At 35.0% G+C, this 17,351-nt stretch overlaps 1 protein-coding gene across 1 annotated transcript; it reads left to right on the top strand.

The window, feature by feature from the left end:
• Positions 1–11,446: 11,446 nt before the first annotated feature.
• LOC110940901 lies at positions 11,447–17,093 on the top strand. Its single transcript, XM_022182467.2, has 9 exons — positions 11,447–11,799; positions 11,880–11,942; positions 12,032–12,079; positions 13,790–13,922; positions 14,004–14,080; positions 14,781–14,879; positions 15,700–15,770; positions 15,874–15,964; positions 16,810–17,093. Exons 1-9 carry the CDS (start codon positions 11,560–11,562, stop codon positions 16,918–16,920), a joined length of 933 nt encoding a protein of 310 aa, XP_022038159.1. The 5' UTR covers positions 11,447–11,559; the 3' UTR covers positions 16,921–17,093.
• The last annotated feature ends 258 nt before the right edge of the window (positions 17,094–17,351 follow it).

The following is a 17,351-nucleotide window of genomic DNA, read 5'->3' as shown; positions in this document are numbered from 1 at the left end:
TTAATATTTCTGAAATAAAAGATTTAAATCTTTCTGCAAAACATAAACCTTACACTTCAAGGATTCAACAAAGAGTAAACAAGAAAATGGGTTACGGTTGTGGTTATAATTTCTAAAAGAAACCAAACCATAATGGTAATCTCAAAAAGAAAGGTCTTGGTTTTAGTTTGTCAGAAAATTATAAAAATCAGAAAATTTATAAACCAAAAACAAAATTTGTTTCAGGAGGAAGCTCAGAGGATGAACAGAAGAAACCATTCTGGAAGTAGACAAATCAAGAATTTCTTGCTGAAGTGAAGAAGAATGTGAGAAAGTTTGCTGAAAGAGTTGACAGAAGAACCTGTTTCAAATGTCAAGAAATTGATCACATAGCTTGGAATTGTCCCAAGACCAATTACCAAAAATAGGGAGTTTCTTCTAACTCAAATTTGAAAAAGATTTGTGTTGATAGAAAAGAACAATTGATGAAAAATGGTAATTTGTTTGAAAATTCAAGTTTTGAAAAGGGTGAAAGTTCAAAACGTTTTTACAAAAGAAGAGGTGATTTGAACAAACAAAAGTGGGTTGTTAAAACAGAAAGTAGTTCTGACAATGAATCTGATTCCATAAAATCAGAGGAGTCATCGGTTGAGAAAAGAGTTGTGATTTCCGTTCCAGAAGTGAACGATGAAAATTTTCCTAAATTGTCAAAAGAAAATTTAATGAAGAAAGTGGGAAAAGTTAAGATCTCTAATCAACCCTTCGCAGATAAGGGAGAATTTGATGTTGAGAAAGCTTTCAACGGGAAAGTCAAGCACATTTTCGGGAAAATGGTTGATAAGAAAGTTAAGGGTGCTAAAGAGTTTTATAAATCAAAATGTTGGTAGGACAGATGTGTTCCAAAATCACCCAAGGCTGGTCAGGCTTGGGTGGATGTTATGTTTGATTAAACACCTGACTTGCCGGAGATCCCAAGATTGTAATCGTGGATCAGGAATCGGCATCTTTCATTATTAAAGAGGTAGTATGAAAGTTTTTTGATAGTGTTAAAATTTTACAGGATGAAGGACTATGCCGGAGCTTCCAGGTTGGTAAGTGCGAAGCAGGAATCGGCATCCTGATTGGTAAAATGGTTGTGTAGATGTGATATTCCTACAATTGGTAGTGTGTTTTCTTCAAGTGGTACAGAGGTTGTTTAATTGCAAATGGTAAATCAGGGACATTAAATTGTACATGATTTACTATACATGATAAATAGATGAACAAGATGATGATGAACCATATCCCCGTACTTAACAAGTGGTAAATCTACAAGTGGTAAAAACAAACTCATTTTCCGGAAAAATCATTTTGATTAAAACAAACTTAAGTGTTTTGAAATCTAAATGAGAAAATGGTTTGTTCTGAGGGGGAGTTCTGATTGTTTATGCCAAGTGGATGGCGATTTGAAGTGATTTGATATCAGTTGTCACTTTATTTGTACAGTTTGTTTTTTATTTTGATTCTTCAAGTGGGTCAAGAGTTTAGATAGTTTTCAAATTTTTCGTTAATGTGTTTGCATTTTAGGGGGAGTAAAAATTTCACAGAAAATCCAAAAACATTAAAAATTTGAAAAAGCCAAAAACATGATAAAATGAAAAATGAGTTTTGTTGTATAAAAGAGGAAATGATAGTACATCAGTGGACAATCACTGCATGCTATAGAATTGGAGAGTTAAAATAGTGATAAACGATCTCACTGATGATGTGTCAGTAGGTTTTTGCACATTTAATAGACTGTGACGAGATATAAACCTAAATTTCAAACTTGCTTAATTCGTGGGTAACATCTCTCGGATATATGGGTAACCCCCAAAATCTTGTTTGAAAGGTCCCTTATTCTGAAATACTAGGTCTTTATGCTTAGTGATATCTGGGCTATTATCCCGGGACTTCTGCTGTATGGAAATACTGACCTAGTCCCCGGATAATACTTTCTGCAAATGCTTGAAATACAGCGCCGCCCTCAGCAAATTGATGAAACAATAAAATTGATAGTCATTGCTGTTGTAACAAAAGAACCTCTAAAGGGGACCCACCAAAAGTCGAAGTCGTCATCTCTCTGCGTATACGGAAGTATCGATCTGAGCTCTCATGGCCCTCGCACCTAACCCCTTATAGATATCCTCTAGGTATACTCACCTGTAAGACTGAATATTGGGATCTGGATACGGGAGTATATTCTGAGGTGGGACACGTGAATAAGTTTAAATGTTTAAAACATTAATCTCGTATCTCAAAACAGTTGAACTTTGTGTGAAAATTTAAAGTGGACCAGTATATTGACAATCTAAGTGAACCGTTTAAAACTTAAAATGTTTAAAGCTTAACGGTGTTGTTGATTTGTCTCATAAACTGATATGATCCTCTTACACAAACTCACAAAAATATTGTATGTAAATATTTCTTTACTGCATTTCATTTCGATTATTTCACAAAATTCCAAAAAGATTTTCAGTGTGTTTTGGCATAAAATTTTGAAAAATCCAAAAAGATTTTCGACAACTGATATTGAGGAGCTGACATTCAAAATTCCGAGTGCTGAACATGATGAATAGGTTTGGGAGAATTTGATTGAAAAGTTTTTAGGTAAAAAGAAATTTGTTAAATGATCACTGTTAATATCTGATTGTATATTGATTGTAGAGGAGTCAATGTTGGTGCATGCAATTTGATAATTTGTTAAATATCTTATTCTTGTGAATCTTATGTTTTGGGTAGAGAATGAGCAGGATTTCCTGAGCTGGATGAGAGACAGGTTCCAATACCTGAGGACTATGTAAAGCCAGGTTGCCATTCTGATGCTGTAAAAGTCAGACTTTGATTCCAGCATGTTTTGAGGGGGAGTCTGTTAGAGAAAGAATTTGAAGATGCAGGATATAGATAGAGTCTCTGGATGCCCGAAGACTGATCAAGACTGAAGATGCGAAGACTCGACACTTAAGACTCGTCAACATCTGAGGGGGAGTCTATTGGTGCATACATCTGTCGACTTCGTCTTGTATCGAGTCTTAGTTTTAGAATGTTAGATCAGGGCTCGTTGTTCGAGAAAATGTCAAATTTTAGGTTGTAACAGGTCTGATTTCGCTCCTGAGGATGTGTGTGATTTCGCCCAAGATTGTTTCAAGCGAAATCAGCTTATTGCTGATTTCGCTCCTAGTGTCTTGTGCCATTTCAGGCGAAATCAGCTTATAGCTGATTTCGCTCCAAATGGCCCCATGTCACTTTGGGGCGAAACCCCTTCCCCTATATATACTGTCTGAGCGAAATCAGTTGAAGAAGTCTTGTTTCCGGTACCGAACTGCTGCCGAAGTGCCGTTTGATCTGTAATCAGTGTGAAATCAATATACAAGGCAAGATTTAGTAGAACAAGCTGTTTTTCGTGTCCGTTTCTTGTTATTCCGCACCTGAAACAGATTAGAACACCTCCGATTGACTCGTTCGGGTCTGCACGCGATCCTACAGCCTTTTTCTTCTCAGCAAGATCTGTTGGTCCCATAGGGAGCCCGAAAATACTCTTAACAAGCTCCGACGTTATGTTTACAGTGCGCCCACCGCCCACGTTTAAAACACCATTGTCTGCGTCATGATTAGTGACCAACCAGTTTGCCAAAGCAGTAGGCACACCTGTCATCGTATAACCAAGTATCGACCCAAAGCCAATTTCTTCCACTTTCTTACGTTGTTCCTCATTTAGGCCGTTTGCTAGTGTTAAAAAATTGTCGATACCTACTTTTGGCTTGATCCGTGCACCCGTGAATGGCTTATATGGCTGCCTCACTGGTTGATACATTCCACGAGACGGTGCTCTTTTGGCAGCCGATTTCCGTCGCTTACCCAGTGGTGGGGTGTCGTCAAAATCGTCATCCGGGTCTTGCAGCCGATCTACAACAATTTTTAATATTTGTTTTAGTAAACAAGTAATTCAAGATATAAACACTTCAACATAGTACCTTTTGTTGATGTTATATGGATGGATGGGTGTACGACAAGTTGACTATCAGTAACATCCTGGTCTGCAAATAAAAATAAATTTTGATCATATTTTATATGCAAACCTATTATAATCACAACATCATTTATTTCAAAACGTACCTTGTGTGTTTTTTATCGACGGTGGAACATCTTCTCTTGTTTTTGCATTACCAGCATCATTCATCCCATCTTGACCATCTGTTTTATTCAAAGCGAACATCGTCAAAAACAACTCTCAACAACAAACATAAACACATATGGTTACTAATAAAACTTCATTGTTTTTTGTTTCTTTATACTTTAAACTTCATTTGGATTACCTTTGTTGTCGTTATTTGACGTTTCTGAGTCACTACATACCAATGGTCTGTCAATTGTGTTTTTGAAACGTGATTTGTACATTTTGCCCCTAAGCCGATGGCTTGACCTGACTATAGAAGAAATTAAAAGTACATTTAAAATACTTCATCACCTACTTCATCTAATACTTCATATCCTAAAACTAGATAAATAACCTACCAGGATAAATAACACTCTTCATCAAAATCAACATGAAAATTAACACCCTTGATAAATAACCTACTTCCATATAAGCCCAGTATAAATAACACCCTAGATCACACCATATTTTTGCAAAGACCATAATAAATAACACCCTACATGATAGAGTAGGTTAAATAACACCATTCAGATGCAGGATAAATAAAACCATTCGGATGCAGGATAAAAAAACACCCCACATGATAGTGCATGATAAATAACACCATTCAGATGCATATCATGATAAATAACACCATATATATCTAGATGTTAATAACACCACTTAAAAAGCACCATTAAAAACTCCATAAAACACCAAATAAAACTATAAAACAGGTTTATAACACCCTTTAAAAAAAACACCCTGCACGAATACAAAAACTACCCACTCTAAACACCTTAAACCGATATAACACCAAATAACACCCTTTATAGCTAAACATGAACTACATAACACCATTATAACACACTTAATCAATTAAACACTACTTTTAACACCATGATAAAAAACACCATACATATCGTTATGTTTAAAATCACCATAAACTACAATATTATGTATAAATACACCATAAAACACCAAATAGAAATAAACATCAGGTTAATAACACCATTTGAAAAAAAAAACCCATGAACGAATACCAAAACAAACCAAAATAAAGACCTTAAACTGATATAACACCCAAATCAAACTAAACATGAACAACATAACACCATGGAAAAAAACCCTTATTCAATGAAACCCTAGTTATAACACCATTCGACAATCGATCAGTCCCTTTTAGGTCTTGGTTAACATAAACTATCTTTCACTATAAAAAACACCATTAATCTTCAAAAGTATCAAAGAAGACAGACGAACCTTTTTTAAAATCAGATGATGTTTTGTTGATTTTTGGTAGTGTAAGCCGCCGGTGTGTAATGTCTTTTATAGTTGAATCATCCATCTTCTTCTTCGTCCTTCGTTCCATTATCTCAGACGTCGCTCTTCTCCTCATTCGCTTGTATACAATTTCAATTTTTGGGCTCATTGTATCTCATTATGATTATAATCTTTGGTGGGAAAGAAACACCCTGTTTTTTCGAGCGGAAGAATCGTAATGGAGAGAGAAATCGGGTACAATAGATACGGTTATTGATTTTGAAAGGATCTGGATGCCCTATTTTACCCCTATTAAATCAAATCAGTATTTAAAAGACACTATTTTAATTACAATATTGCCATTCTAATCTTAATCATTAGATCAATGATCTAGTGGTTTATATTCTTTCCTACCTTTCTCACAAAAACTATCTTTTTTACAATAACCTTACCCTATATATATATATACATAAAATATGCATGATATAAAAATTACCGCTATATCACCGCTATAACCTATATATCTTATAGCAGACCTTGACCGCTATTTGATTTTGGACCACTATAACTGCATAGGTCATTCTTAATATTATCCCTCTAAAAAATATATGATTAATTTAGACCATTTTTAAATCAAGAACTATTCAAATGCATGAATTCATCAATTTCTTCACGATACAAGATTTAGGGTATGATTTTTAGGTATGATCAAACAGTACATGAACGAAAACAGATGCTATTAGGTACAATATTTTGTTTCTTGGATTGTACTAGAGTTTTTGGAGCTTATGCATTACCAAAACCAGCTAAGTCCTTTTCAAGTTGCCCTTTTATCTTTTTATTCTTATTTATTTTTCTTTTGGGGCGGTTTCTATTCCTACATGTGTGGGGATGGAAACTGTCGTTTGAGTCATAAAATTCAAAAATCCAAAAAAATTGCAAAAACTGAAAATGTTCCTGATTTTTAAGTTTGATGTTTAAATATAGAAGATGATAGATAAAATTAGGTGTCTGGTTTTCAAATAATAATAGTATTATATGATTAATAATTGAAAACGTGTCTAATTTGGGATATGTGGGTAGGTCCAGCCAGTTGATAGGTTTCTTTGAGTTTAAATACCTAATAATGTTAGGGTACCTTGTGGGTACTCATCTAGGAGAAATAGGGAAACCGAGACCGCCAATAATAGTATATGAAATGTCGTTATAAGTTAAAACTGCCAGAATTTTTTATCAAATACAAAAGTGAATAAATGAGCTAATCTCCCTTGGGGATAGTGACTCTGATCGAGAATCCCTCTAGGTTAAGCTAAGAAAATATGATCGAGAATCCCTCTAGGTTAAGCTAAGAAAATATGATAAATTACCAATGCTCATACTGTCGTTATTGGGGATGATGACTCTAGTTCGGAAAACCTCTTGGTTAGGTATAATTATGTCTAGAGCTTATATATAAAGAAAAAGTATAAAAATGGTTTGATTTTAAATTCTTTTGGTTTTGATATAAAAATGTTAGGAAATAGTCAACTGACTGTTCCTTTTGTTTCATAAGCTTGAGGCGGGATTTGGTGGAACTGTGACTTTTTAGTGTGAGACCCTAGGTTGACTATTTACACTTCAACTAAATAAACATGATAAGGGCTTAGAAACTGGTGTTGGGTTTAAGTGAATCCTATACTTGCAATCGCGATTAACATGTTAGCAGATTTTTAATTAAGTAATCCAGTTTTTGAGACCGAATGTAAACTTGATTATGATTCCATATGCATACGTCTTTTTCAGGGACGAAAAAAGAGTATGTGTGTGGATATTTGATATAATGTAAATTACATTTGTTTCCGTGTATAGTTTGTATAATATTTCGAGTCGTTTTGTGTCGTTTTATCTTTGGTTTTGTATATTATCGAGTCTTGTGTGTTTTGCAGGGTTTCGGAGGAGAAAAGAGTCGTAAACGAGTTAATACGAAAGAAACCGAGTCTCTAAACGAGTCATATGTGATCGGGAGGATCATAGGAATGGAAAACAAGGAAAAGACCTTATCGCGTCGAGTGACAAGGAAAAGAGAGCTTGTCGCGTGAATCGACGAGCAGAAGTCAACGAAAGCGGTCAAGATCAACCTCGCATCACGTGAGGAAGAAGAGAAGACCCGTCGTGTGACGCGACGGAGTTGAAATCCGCGAATCTGCTGGATTAGGGTTTGGGTTTATTATGGAATGTTATAAATACGAATTATAAACTCAAAAATCAGAACTTTGATAACCCTAGACGAATTAAGAGCTTCTAAGACGAATTTGGAGACATAAAGGTGAACACTTTACGCGTGTGGATCAAGGATTCTTCGGTTCTACTCCCGGGTTTCTTCTCCTAACTTCTTCCAACTATGTTTACTAGCTTTGAATTAGACTTTGTATTTGTTTCTAAAGGCATGCTTGGCTAAACTTATCATACTATCTAGGTCAAACGATGATTACCATGTTTTGATTTCGTTCTTTTCGGTTTTTGGATGTTATGTGGTTTTAAGTAATAAAGTTTATAACTTTGGTTTCAATGTTCTAATATATATGCATGCTTGATCTTTGTGTTTCACCTGCATTCTTGTGGATGTCTTCTATGTGTGAATGCTTGTTAAGTCGTGGACTATGTGTTAGCGGCTAGTTACTGTTAATAGTATACGATTTCCCGTAGAAACTGTGATTAGGGTTTGGTTAGGATTGAGTGTTCTACCAATCTTCAATAGCGTGAGGTGAGAGGTTGTTAGTTAGTCTTGATGATTAGGTTTATAGGTTAGATTCTTTGTGAGAAGATCCCCTAGTTTACAGTCTTTGTCTGCTAGCTAAGTTAGATCATAAACCCTAGTTTCCCTAGACTTTCGCGCTGTGAGGTAAAGTGTCAAAGGGTGCTTTATTATTACACTAGGATAGCATGTGAGGGAGTCCTACAAACCGGTAATAGAACAACTCAATAGTTTACCATAGGTATCTTCTCGAGAAGGGTCGAGTGTCCTGTTCGGTTATCCTTTAGGTTTAGCATCTTAAGATCCTGGTTTCCACAATAATTCCAAAATAGATAGAACAATTCATGCATGTGTAGGATTCAGACCTAGGTAATGTGTTTTTCCATCATCTGATCACATCTTAATCTTAGTTCGTGTGTCTAGTCAGTTTTAGTTTAATTAGTTAATTTTAGTAGTTTGTTAGAACCCCCAACCCCTCCCCCGACCAACTAAACAAATTAAGTCGTGTCAGTCTAGTAATTAGTAGTTAGGTCTAGTAAATATAACTAGAGAGTTTCGTGGGTTCGATACTCGGACTTACGTTAGCGATACTGCATTGATCGGTACACTTACCGGTTGTGTGGTTTAGGTTTTAGAGAGTCTTAGTATTATAAATTTAAAGCTTTTAGTGTGTCTAGTTTAGGTTAAAATTAGCCGGTTTTAATTAGACGACTTGGACCACATCACCGTCATATTTATCTTTTATATATGTTGTGGCGTAAATTTTGTTCAATAACTTGTGTTTTACATACAACTAGTAGATGCCCCGCCCGCCCGCGTTGCAGGGCAATGACCGAATAATTCCCAATCAATTAAAAATAGACTACTATAATTTTGCTCTGGAAAAAAACGATGATAAGACCGTAATTTTGGGCTTAGGGCAAAACTGAAATTTTTCAGGACTAATGAGCCAGTGTTAGGCAGCTAGAGTTATGCGCCGCCCGTGTTGCGGGGCGCTAAACCGAGTATTTTTTTAGGTTAATAACATGTACGTCTTTATGTCGGTTAGTTATACATGCTACCTATAACACGATATCAAAAAAGATACATCAAGTTAACCAATTAAAGAAAAACAGCACCATAGTTATGATAAAAAAAAATTAACTAAAACGATGACTAGCGTGTAATTTAGAGTTGGGGGCAAAACAATAATTTGTCAGGACCAATTAGCCAGTGCTAGGCAGCTGTTTGGCATGAATAAAAACAAAATTAAGTCAACAAAGTAAAGTAAAATAAAACACTACCATGGTTTTGCCAAAGGAAAAAAAAAAGACGATGGCAAGATTGCAATTTTTAGCGGAGGTAAAATCGTAATTTTAAAATGGAGGTAAAATAATATTTTGAACTGAGGGCAAAACCATTTTTTTTATTTTGAAATGGGGTAAAATCGTAATATTTTAGCTGCGGGCAAAATTGTAATTTTTAGCTGGGGGTAAAATCATAATTTTAAACTGGGAACGAAATCGTAATTTGGCAGGACTCTAGCTGAGGGCAAAACCATAATTTTATTTTGAACGGGGGCAAAATTGTATTTTTTAACTGATGGCAAAATTGTAAATTTAAGCAAGGGACAAAAGCAAATTTTTATTTTGAATCGAGGGCGAAATAATAATTTTACACCTGTGATAAAATTATAATCTGACATTACCTATAAATAACTATTATATGAAAAAAAAAAATCAAAATGGCCGCCAAAGTGCCCAATCACTTAACAAAACTATTACTGTGTGACGTAAGCAACTTATCAATGTATATGTTGAAAATGAAAATGCACACCAAGACAAGTGATAACCTACTAGTTATATACCTTTGAGTTAATTGCTAAATTCGTCCCTGATGTTTGACTCAAATTGCTAGATCAGTCCAAAATTAAGTTTTGTTGCTAAAACAGTCCCTGAGCCTAGTTTCTGTTGCTATTTCAGTCCAATTAATTGACGCCGTTAGAACCTTCCATTAATGAATGGGTAAAATTGCTAAATTCGTCCCTAAGGTTTGACTCAAGTTGCTAGATCAGTCCAAAATCAAGTTTTGTTGCTAAAACAGTCCAGGTAATTTTTTGAATTTGTTAATTATAAACTTATTTAGGTATATAATTTTTCTAGACTTGCATTAATTTTTTGAATTTGTTAATTATACAATTTTAAATATATTAACCTTCACTTTAGGTCACGGTGTATATCGGATGTCAAACGGGCGTGAGTCTGAACAGTCTCATTAGTTGCAAGGCCCTTCTCTCTCTCTGGCTCAACCTAGCGTGAAACGAAACTTTCAAATTAGAAGGTACGTGTATTAAAACATTTGAGTAGTTAAAATACCTTGGAATTTAGATATGTTGTATCTGCTCAATTTGCTTAAACTTTGATTACCTATTTTATTATAGAAAAATTAATTGTGGTGCTTCTTATATAGAGGTTGTAATTGGTAGTTTCAACGTACCACACTTGTCCACTACATGATAGTTTCTTCGTCTATCAACTGAAAACTTGTGGGAATTTAAATCATCAGTTGCAAACATAGTAAAAATACCTAATATTTCGCTAACTGAATATTATTATTTTTTAAAATTTTTATAATTTGATCCTATGATAAACAATGCAGGTACAAAAGTGGAGATTCAGTTGTTAATATCTAAATGCAAGTTAACCAAACAAAATTATATATCATAGGTAAACTATCTAATTATACGTTTATATTTTATAATGACTCTTTGCAGTTAATTAAATAATGCACTCTGTTCAATTTACAGGTTTGAATTGATACAACTAAGTATGTAATTTGATATAAACAAATATGTTTGTTTTTTGTTTAGTATATAGGTTTGTTTTTTCACTTATTTTAAACTGTACATACTATTATATTTAAATATTGTACTAATGCAAGTCTAGAAAAATTATATACCTAAATAAGTTTATAATCTAAATAAGTTTATAAATAACAAATTCAAAAAATTAATGCAAGTCTAGAAAAATTATATACCTAAATAAGTTTATAATTAACAAATTCAAAAAATTACCTGAACTGTTTTAGCAACAAAACTTGATTTTGGACTGATCTAGCAACTTGAGTCAAACCTCAGGGACGAATTTAGCAATTTTACCCATTCATTATCGGAAGGTTCTAACGGCGTCAATTAATTGGACTGAAATAGCAACAGAAACTAGGCTCAGGGACTGTTTTAGCAACAAAACTTGATTTTGAACTGATTTAGCAATTTGAGTCAAACCTCATGGACGAATTTAGCAATTAACTCTATACCTTTCCCTCTCTCACATTATCCTAAAAAATCCACAAAAATGAAAAAGATTTGAGAAGATGACACAATGAATAAACAAACAAACAGAGAAAACGGTCATATTTTCAGTGGCCAAGAACCAACTCTACCCCCTCTAATATGGCTTCTTCTTCTCTACTTCGTCTCCGACCACCACTGCAACCACCACCACCGCCACCACACTCTTCCTCTTCCATTCTTCGAAATCTTCATAGAATCCCCTCTGGTTATAGCCCCAACAAGCATATTCTCACTCTCAAACCCTTTTTATTCGTCGCAACAAATGCCCTTACCGAATCATCCGACTCTCCCAAATCCCTCGACCCACCCGACCCGAAATTCCTTCTTCAAGAACTCGCCGTAATGTTCAAACTCTGTTATCTATACGTTTCATTTAAAAACATTGACAAGAAACCCTGATCTTGAATGTGGTTTTGCAGGATAGCTTCAATCTTCTTCCATCAGATTACTTTTCACAGCTCCCTAGTGATCTTCGTCTAGATGTAAGTGAGACTCTGTCTGTCTGGATTATGGTTTATAGTTGTTGTTTTCTTACCTTATGAGTTTTGAGTTAAAATTATTGTGTTTGTAGCTGAATGATGCTGCTTTTGATCTCTCAAATGGACCAGTCATGGAGCAGGTTAATCTTTCATTTACTTCAAACAATAACTATCATGTTATGTTTGTTTGGGATTGTTTCTTACAAGTAAATTAATGATCGACCAAACATACAACTCAAAATATAGGCCTCTAAACCTTTCTAATCAATTAACTTTTAGGGGGTATTTGGTTCGCGGAATGATTTGGAATTGGAATTGGAATTTGTATAGGAATTAGAATTTGAAGGAATTGGATTCCGAATTTAAATATTCCAATTGGAATTGGAAATTGTTGGAATTGGAATCTCAATTCCATTTTTGTTGTGTTTGGTTGTCAAATGAATTGGAATCCATCACCCCCACAACCAGTTTGGGTCGAAACGGTACGGGTCGAAGCGGTTCGATTTGAAACTATTGGTCGAAACGGTACGGGTCGAAACGGTTCGCGTCGAAACGGTACTGGTCGAAACGTTACGGGTCAAAACCGTTCGTGTCGAAACGGTACGGGTCTAAACGGTTCGGATCGAAACCAGTATGGGTCAAAACGATTTGGATTGAAACGGTACAGGTTGAAACGGTGCGGGTTGAAACGGTCAAAGATTCCAATGAATTTAGGGGGCGTTTGGTTCGCAGGAATTTAATGGAATTTAAGGGAATTGGAATTTGAATTCAATCTCTTAAGATGTTTGGTTTACAGAATTTGATGGAATTGGAATCCCAATTCCAATCTTCATGTGTTTGGTTGACAATGGAATTGGAATTGGAATTAGTCATGAATTCATTCAAATTCCTTTAACTAGAGGAATTCAAAATCCTTCCTATATGTGAAGGAATTAAAGTAAATTCATTGGAATATTCGACCGTTTCAACCCGCGCCTTTCGACCCGTACCGTTTTGACGCGAACAATTTCGACTCGTACCGTTTCGACGCGAACGGTTTCGACCCGTAACATTTCGACGCGAACGGTTTCGAATCGAACTGTTTCGACCCGTGCCGTTTTGAATCGAACCGCTTCGACCTGAACTGGTGGTTGTGGGTGCCGGGGTGATGGATTCCAATTCATTTGACAACCAAACACAACAAAAATGGAATTGAGATTCCAATTCCAACAAATTCCAATTGGAATGTTTAAATTCCAAATCCAATTCCTTCAAATTCTAATTCCTGTACAAATTCCAATTCCAATTCCAAATCATTCCGCGAACCAAACGCCCCCTTACATTAATTCCTTCACATAGAGGAAGGATTTTGAATTCCTTTAGTTAAAGGAATTTGAAGGAATTCATGCCTAATTCCAATTCCATTGTCAACCAAACACATGAAGATTGGAATTGGGATTTCAATTCCATCAAATTCTGTGAACCAAACATCTTAAGAGATGGAATTCAAATTCCAATTCCATTGAATTCCTGCGAACCAAACGCCCCCTTAGCTTTGTTAAACAACAACTTACACTTTTTTTTTGAACGGCAAACTTCTATATATATATATAGAAAACGGGCCAGACTCCCCGACAATTACAAATTTACATCTATCCCAATTAAGGGTACAAAGTTAAGATCTATTTTCAAACCAAAACTTGAAAAAAAATTAGAAGTCAAAAGTGTATGAAGTTACATTCGAACAGTTGACTTTGAAAGTCAAAAGTGTATTGAATTTATATTGGGAAAATTGACTTTGTAAGTCAAAACTTGTATGAAATGAAGAGCACATGATTATGTGAACTCACTTTCTTGAAAGTTGTTATCAGTGTGGACAAGAGTTGGGAATGACATTGCTAAACATATCTCGGGCTTGGGAGTCAGCCGATACTTCAACTTCAAAAGCTTTGGTCAACGATCTCCCTTCATTGGTCAACTCGTTGACCAGCAACAACAAATCAGGCAAGAGTAAAAGCAAATGCATATGAGTCCATTAGCACAAGGACTTTACTCTAAGATGATTTGTATTTTGTTGCTAATTAGCACTCGGCAAACGTTTGACTTCTGCTGGAAGGAGGTTTCAGTCAATGGGTCAATATGGTCAAGGTGAACTACAAAGGGTAACTAGTTAAAACTTTAGCTACCTATTTGCTCATTACAACTGTAGAGGTGGCTATTTTTTACTATTTTGTGTAAAATGTCATTTTCGTCCCGGAGGCTTGGCCAGTTTTGCGACTTTGTTCCAAGGGTTTGTTTTTTTCGCATCTGGATCCAAAAGGTTTGAAACCTTGCCATTTTCATCGGGCTCGTTAACTCCATCCATATTTCTCCGTTAAGTCAGGTGCATTTTCATCTTGTTTTAACTTAAAGGACAATTCGGTCTTTTTCACTTTATGTACAAGCATTTAGCATAATATACAAGTATTCAAAAGACCGAATTGCCCTCTAAGTTGACAAAAAAGACGAAAACACCCCTGACTTAACGGAGAAAAATGAATAGAGTTAACGAGCCGGGTGAAAATGGCAAGATATTAAACCTGTGGACGAAAATCGTAAAATTGGCCAAACCTCAGGGACGAAAATGGCATTTTACTTTACTATTTTACTATGTTTTTTTGTGGGTCAACTCAACCCAGCCGGTTCATTTCAACCCGGACAAAAAATGTAACGCGTTTTGACCCGTTACCCAACATTCCTAACCCACTTTTACCCACTCTAATGTAAAAAGATAAAAACAGAATACTTTTTTTATTTTAGTGCATTCTTCAATTATTCTTTTGTTATTAAAGTGCATAACTCTAATTTAATTTCTGTGTTTAGATTTCCAAAGCTATGATTTCAGCCGGGAAGCTTTTGTCGTCAACTCCTGTATCCGAAGAAACCAAGGAAGAGTCGAAAGGCAAAACCCGCATGTTCAAGGTATTATATCATTTTACAAGTTGAATTAAAAATGACAATTTAATAGTTTTTTCATTTGCAATTACATATTTTGTTATTTCTATAATAATTTAAGGTTTTGGATAAATTAATTGAGATTTTGTGCAATAAAAGTAAACATTGGGTGACCTTTGACCCATTTCCTTTTCGGGTTACAGTTTTGGGTAACATAACAAATTGGGTAACTTATTATACTGCTTGAAACGGGCCAGGTTGCATAAAGTTGCCGGGAGACGCATTTTGTCTAAAATTTATAATTTATTTTGGTCAAAATGGGGACTTTTTGTACAGGTAGAAACAAGTCAGGTCGGATTGGGTTGACCTGAGCAAATTTTGATTTTTGACCAAATAGCGTGTCAGGTAAACTTACAACAATCAAGTTTTTTGAATAAAATAATTTAAGGAGGTTTTATGCATTAAAATTTAAAAATACACGTTAGGTGACTTTTGACCCATTTCCTTTTAGATTACATTTTGGGCAGTTGCGGAATCAAGATTTTTGTGAGTGGGAGCGAAAAACGAGTCAGACCAAAACGAATAGGGTCAAAACGGGTCGGGTAAAACAACCTATGACTTGAAAGGAGCCTAATATTACAAGATGAAAATAGGGATTAACTTTTTGCATAACATAATTTAGGATGTTTTATGCATTCGAAATACGTTGTGACTTGTGTGCAATCTTTGACCCGTTAGAGATAATATATTATAACCCTAATTAGCCCATTCATAAGTAAATGGGTCGAAATTACCACCACTGATATTAAGAGTGGTGTTTTTAAATTAATTGAATTATATTTTGCAGTTTGGAGAGCTTCAAGTTGAACTAACACGAGAGAAAGCTTACATAGGTGCAGCGATTGGATTTGTTTATGGGTAATTATTTATCGTTAAATCAGTATTTCATTACATACTTGTAACACGAAACAGTTGTAGCTGTCAAAAAGATGTTATAACTGTATAAAATATGAAAATGTAGGATTATATCGTGGGAATTAAGTCAAGGCATTCAGAATATACCAGATGGCACATTCCAGTATGCAAATGAGAATGCTGCATTGATTGCCCAGGTGCTTGAGTTATTTTTTAAATTATTCATTTCAACTTTTTAAATATTCTTTTTATAATAATATTTTTTTGGAAATTGGATTTTTAATTGGCCAATAATAATCCCACCTATAAATATCGCCACTGGCAGTCCCACCTTTTAAAGAAAATCTCATTGGACCTCCGTTAAGCTTTTTTTTCTAAATTTCAAATTGATGTTTTAGGGGTTTTGATCAAAACGAGGATACAGGGGCAGATACAAAGGGGGTTTAGGGGTTTGGAAAAAATGAAAAAAATTAGTGGAAAGCTTGTATGATTTGAAAAAAGATAGTGAGAATTAGTGGGAATCTACCAAAAGGAACCCACTGGAAAAAGTTCCTGGATCCGTCACTGCGAGGATACGAGTCGATTAATGTAAAACTTATCTTGAAACGGTGCTCCAAACGACAAAAACGGTGCTTCAATTCAGGTGTTTAAACTTCCAATTAACAAAAATCAAGCCGTTTGGAGCACCATTTCGAGGTAAGTTTTACATCAATCAACTCGTATCCACGTTCTGATAAAAAGCCCTAAAACATTGGTTTGAAATTCGGAAAAAAAAAACCTTAACAGAGGTCCAATGAGAAAATGTTTTTTAAAAGGTGGGACTGCCAGTGGCGATATTTGAAGGCGGGATTGTTATTGGCCAACCACTAAACGTGAGATTATTAAAATCCAATTTGCCTATTTCTTTTAATAAAATGGTATAGAAGATTTATACGCTAAAATTACACTTTGGACACTTTTTGGCCAGTTTCATTTTAAGGTATTTTATTTACCAGTTTGATCGCCCGTAACTTGTATCAACCTATATGTATGCATGGTGCAGTCTTTGCGTGGAACATTACTCGTTCTCTTTTATGGATCAACCGTTTTGTCTGCTTTTGCTACCTTTGGGCTACTCTTCCTTTCAAGAGAACTCAAGTCTGGAAGGAAGTGAGATTGTACTTCATAATTTTGTCATCTTCAAATTGTAATGTGTTTTATGCAGTTTTAATGTGGCTATTGTGCGTTATAAATTGGCGAATCTGCTGTGTGTGACAGAAAATAGGGCGGTATATGTGATATATGAGCAATGTATATTATAGTGATAATGTGTTCACTTTTGTTTTATAGTTTTCTGTTATTGTTCTGTAAATTTTGATTTATGACTCAAAAGACCCCAACCAGAGGGTTCGAGTCTTGATTCGGGTTCAAGGAGTTCAACTAACAATAATAACCACTTTCGCTTTTAGGTGGTGCAAACTCTTGATGAGTAAATCGCTTCTGAAGAGGCAGATATACAAATTTCTTTTATTAGAATACAACAATTAAAAGAAAATTTTATGACTTCTGAACAAAAAATTATTGAGCTTAAATAAAAAAGCAATA

Source organism: Helianthus annuus, chromosome 5 (assembly GCF_002127325.2).
Source record: "Helianthus annuus cultivar XRQ/B chromosome 5, HanXRQr2.0-SUNRISE, whole genome shotgun sequence".
Classification (NCBI taxonomy): domain Eukaryota; kingdom Viridiplantae; phylum Streptophyta; class Magnoliopsida; order Asterales; family Asteraceae; genus Helianthus; species Helianthus annuus.
Note: the sequence above shows the minus strand (reverse complement) of the source record. Positions and strands in the feature narration are given on the sequence as shown.

Coding starts and splice junctions, on each gene's coding strand:
- LOC110940901 (XM_022182467.2), top strand. CDS start 11,560: ATGGCTTCTTCTTCTCTACTTCGTCTCCGACCACCACTGCAACCACCA. Junction 13,923..14,003: donor GACCAGCAACAACAAATCAG/GCAAGAGTAAAA, acceptor GTTGCTAATTAG/CACTCGGCAAACGTTTGACT. Junction 15,965..16,809: donor ATGCTGCATTGATTGCCCAG/GTGCTTGAGTTA, acceptor TGCATGGTGCAG/TCTTTGCGTGGAACATTACT.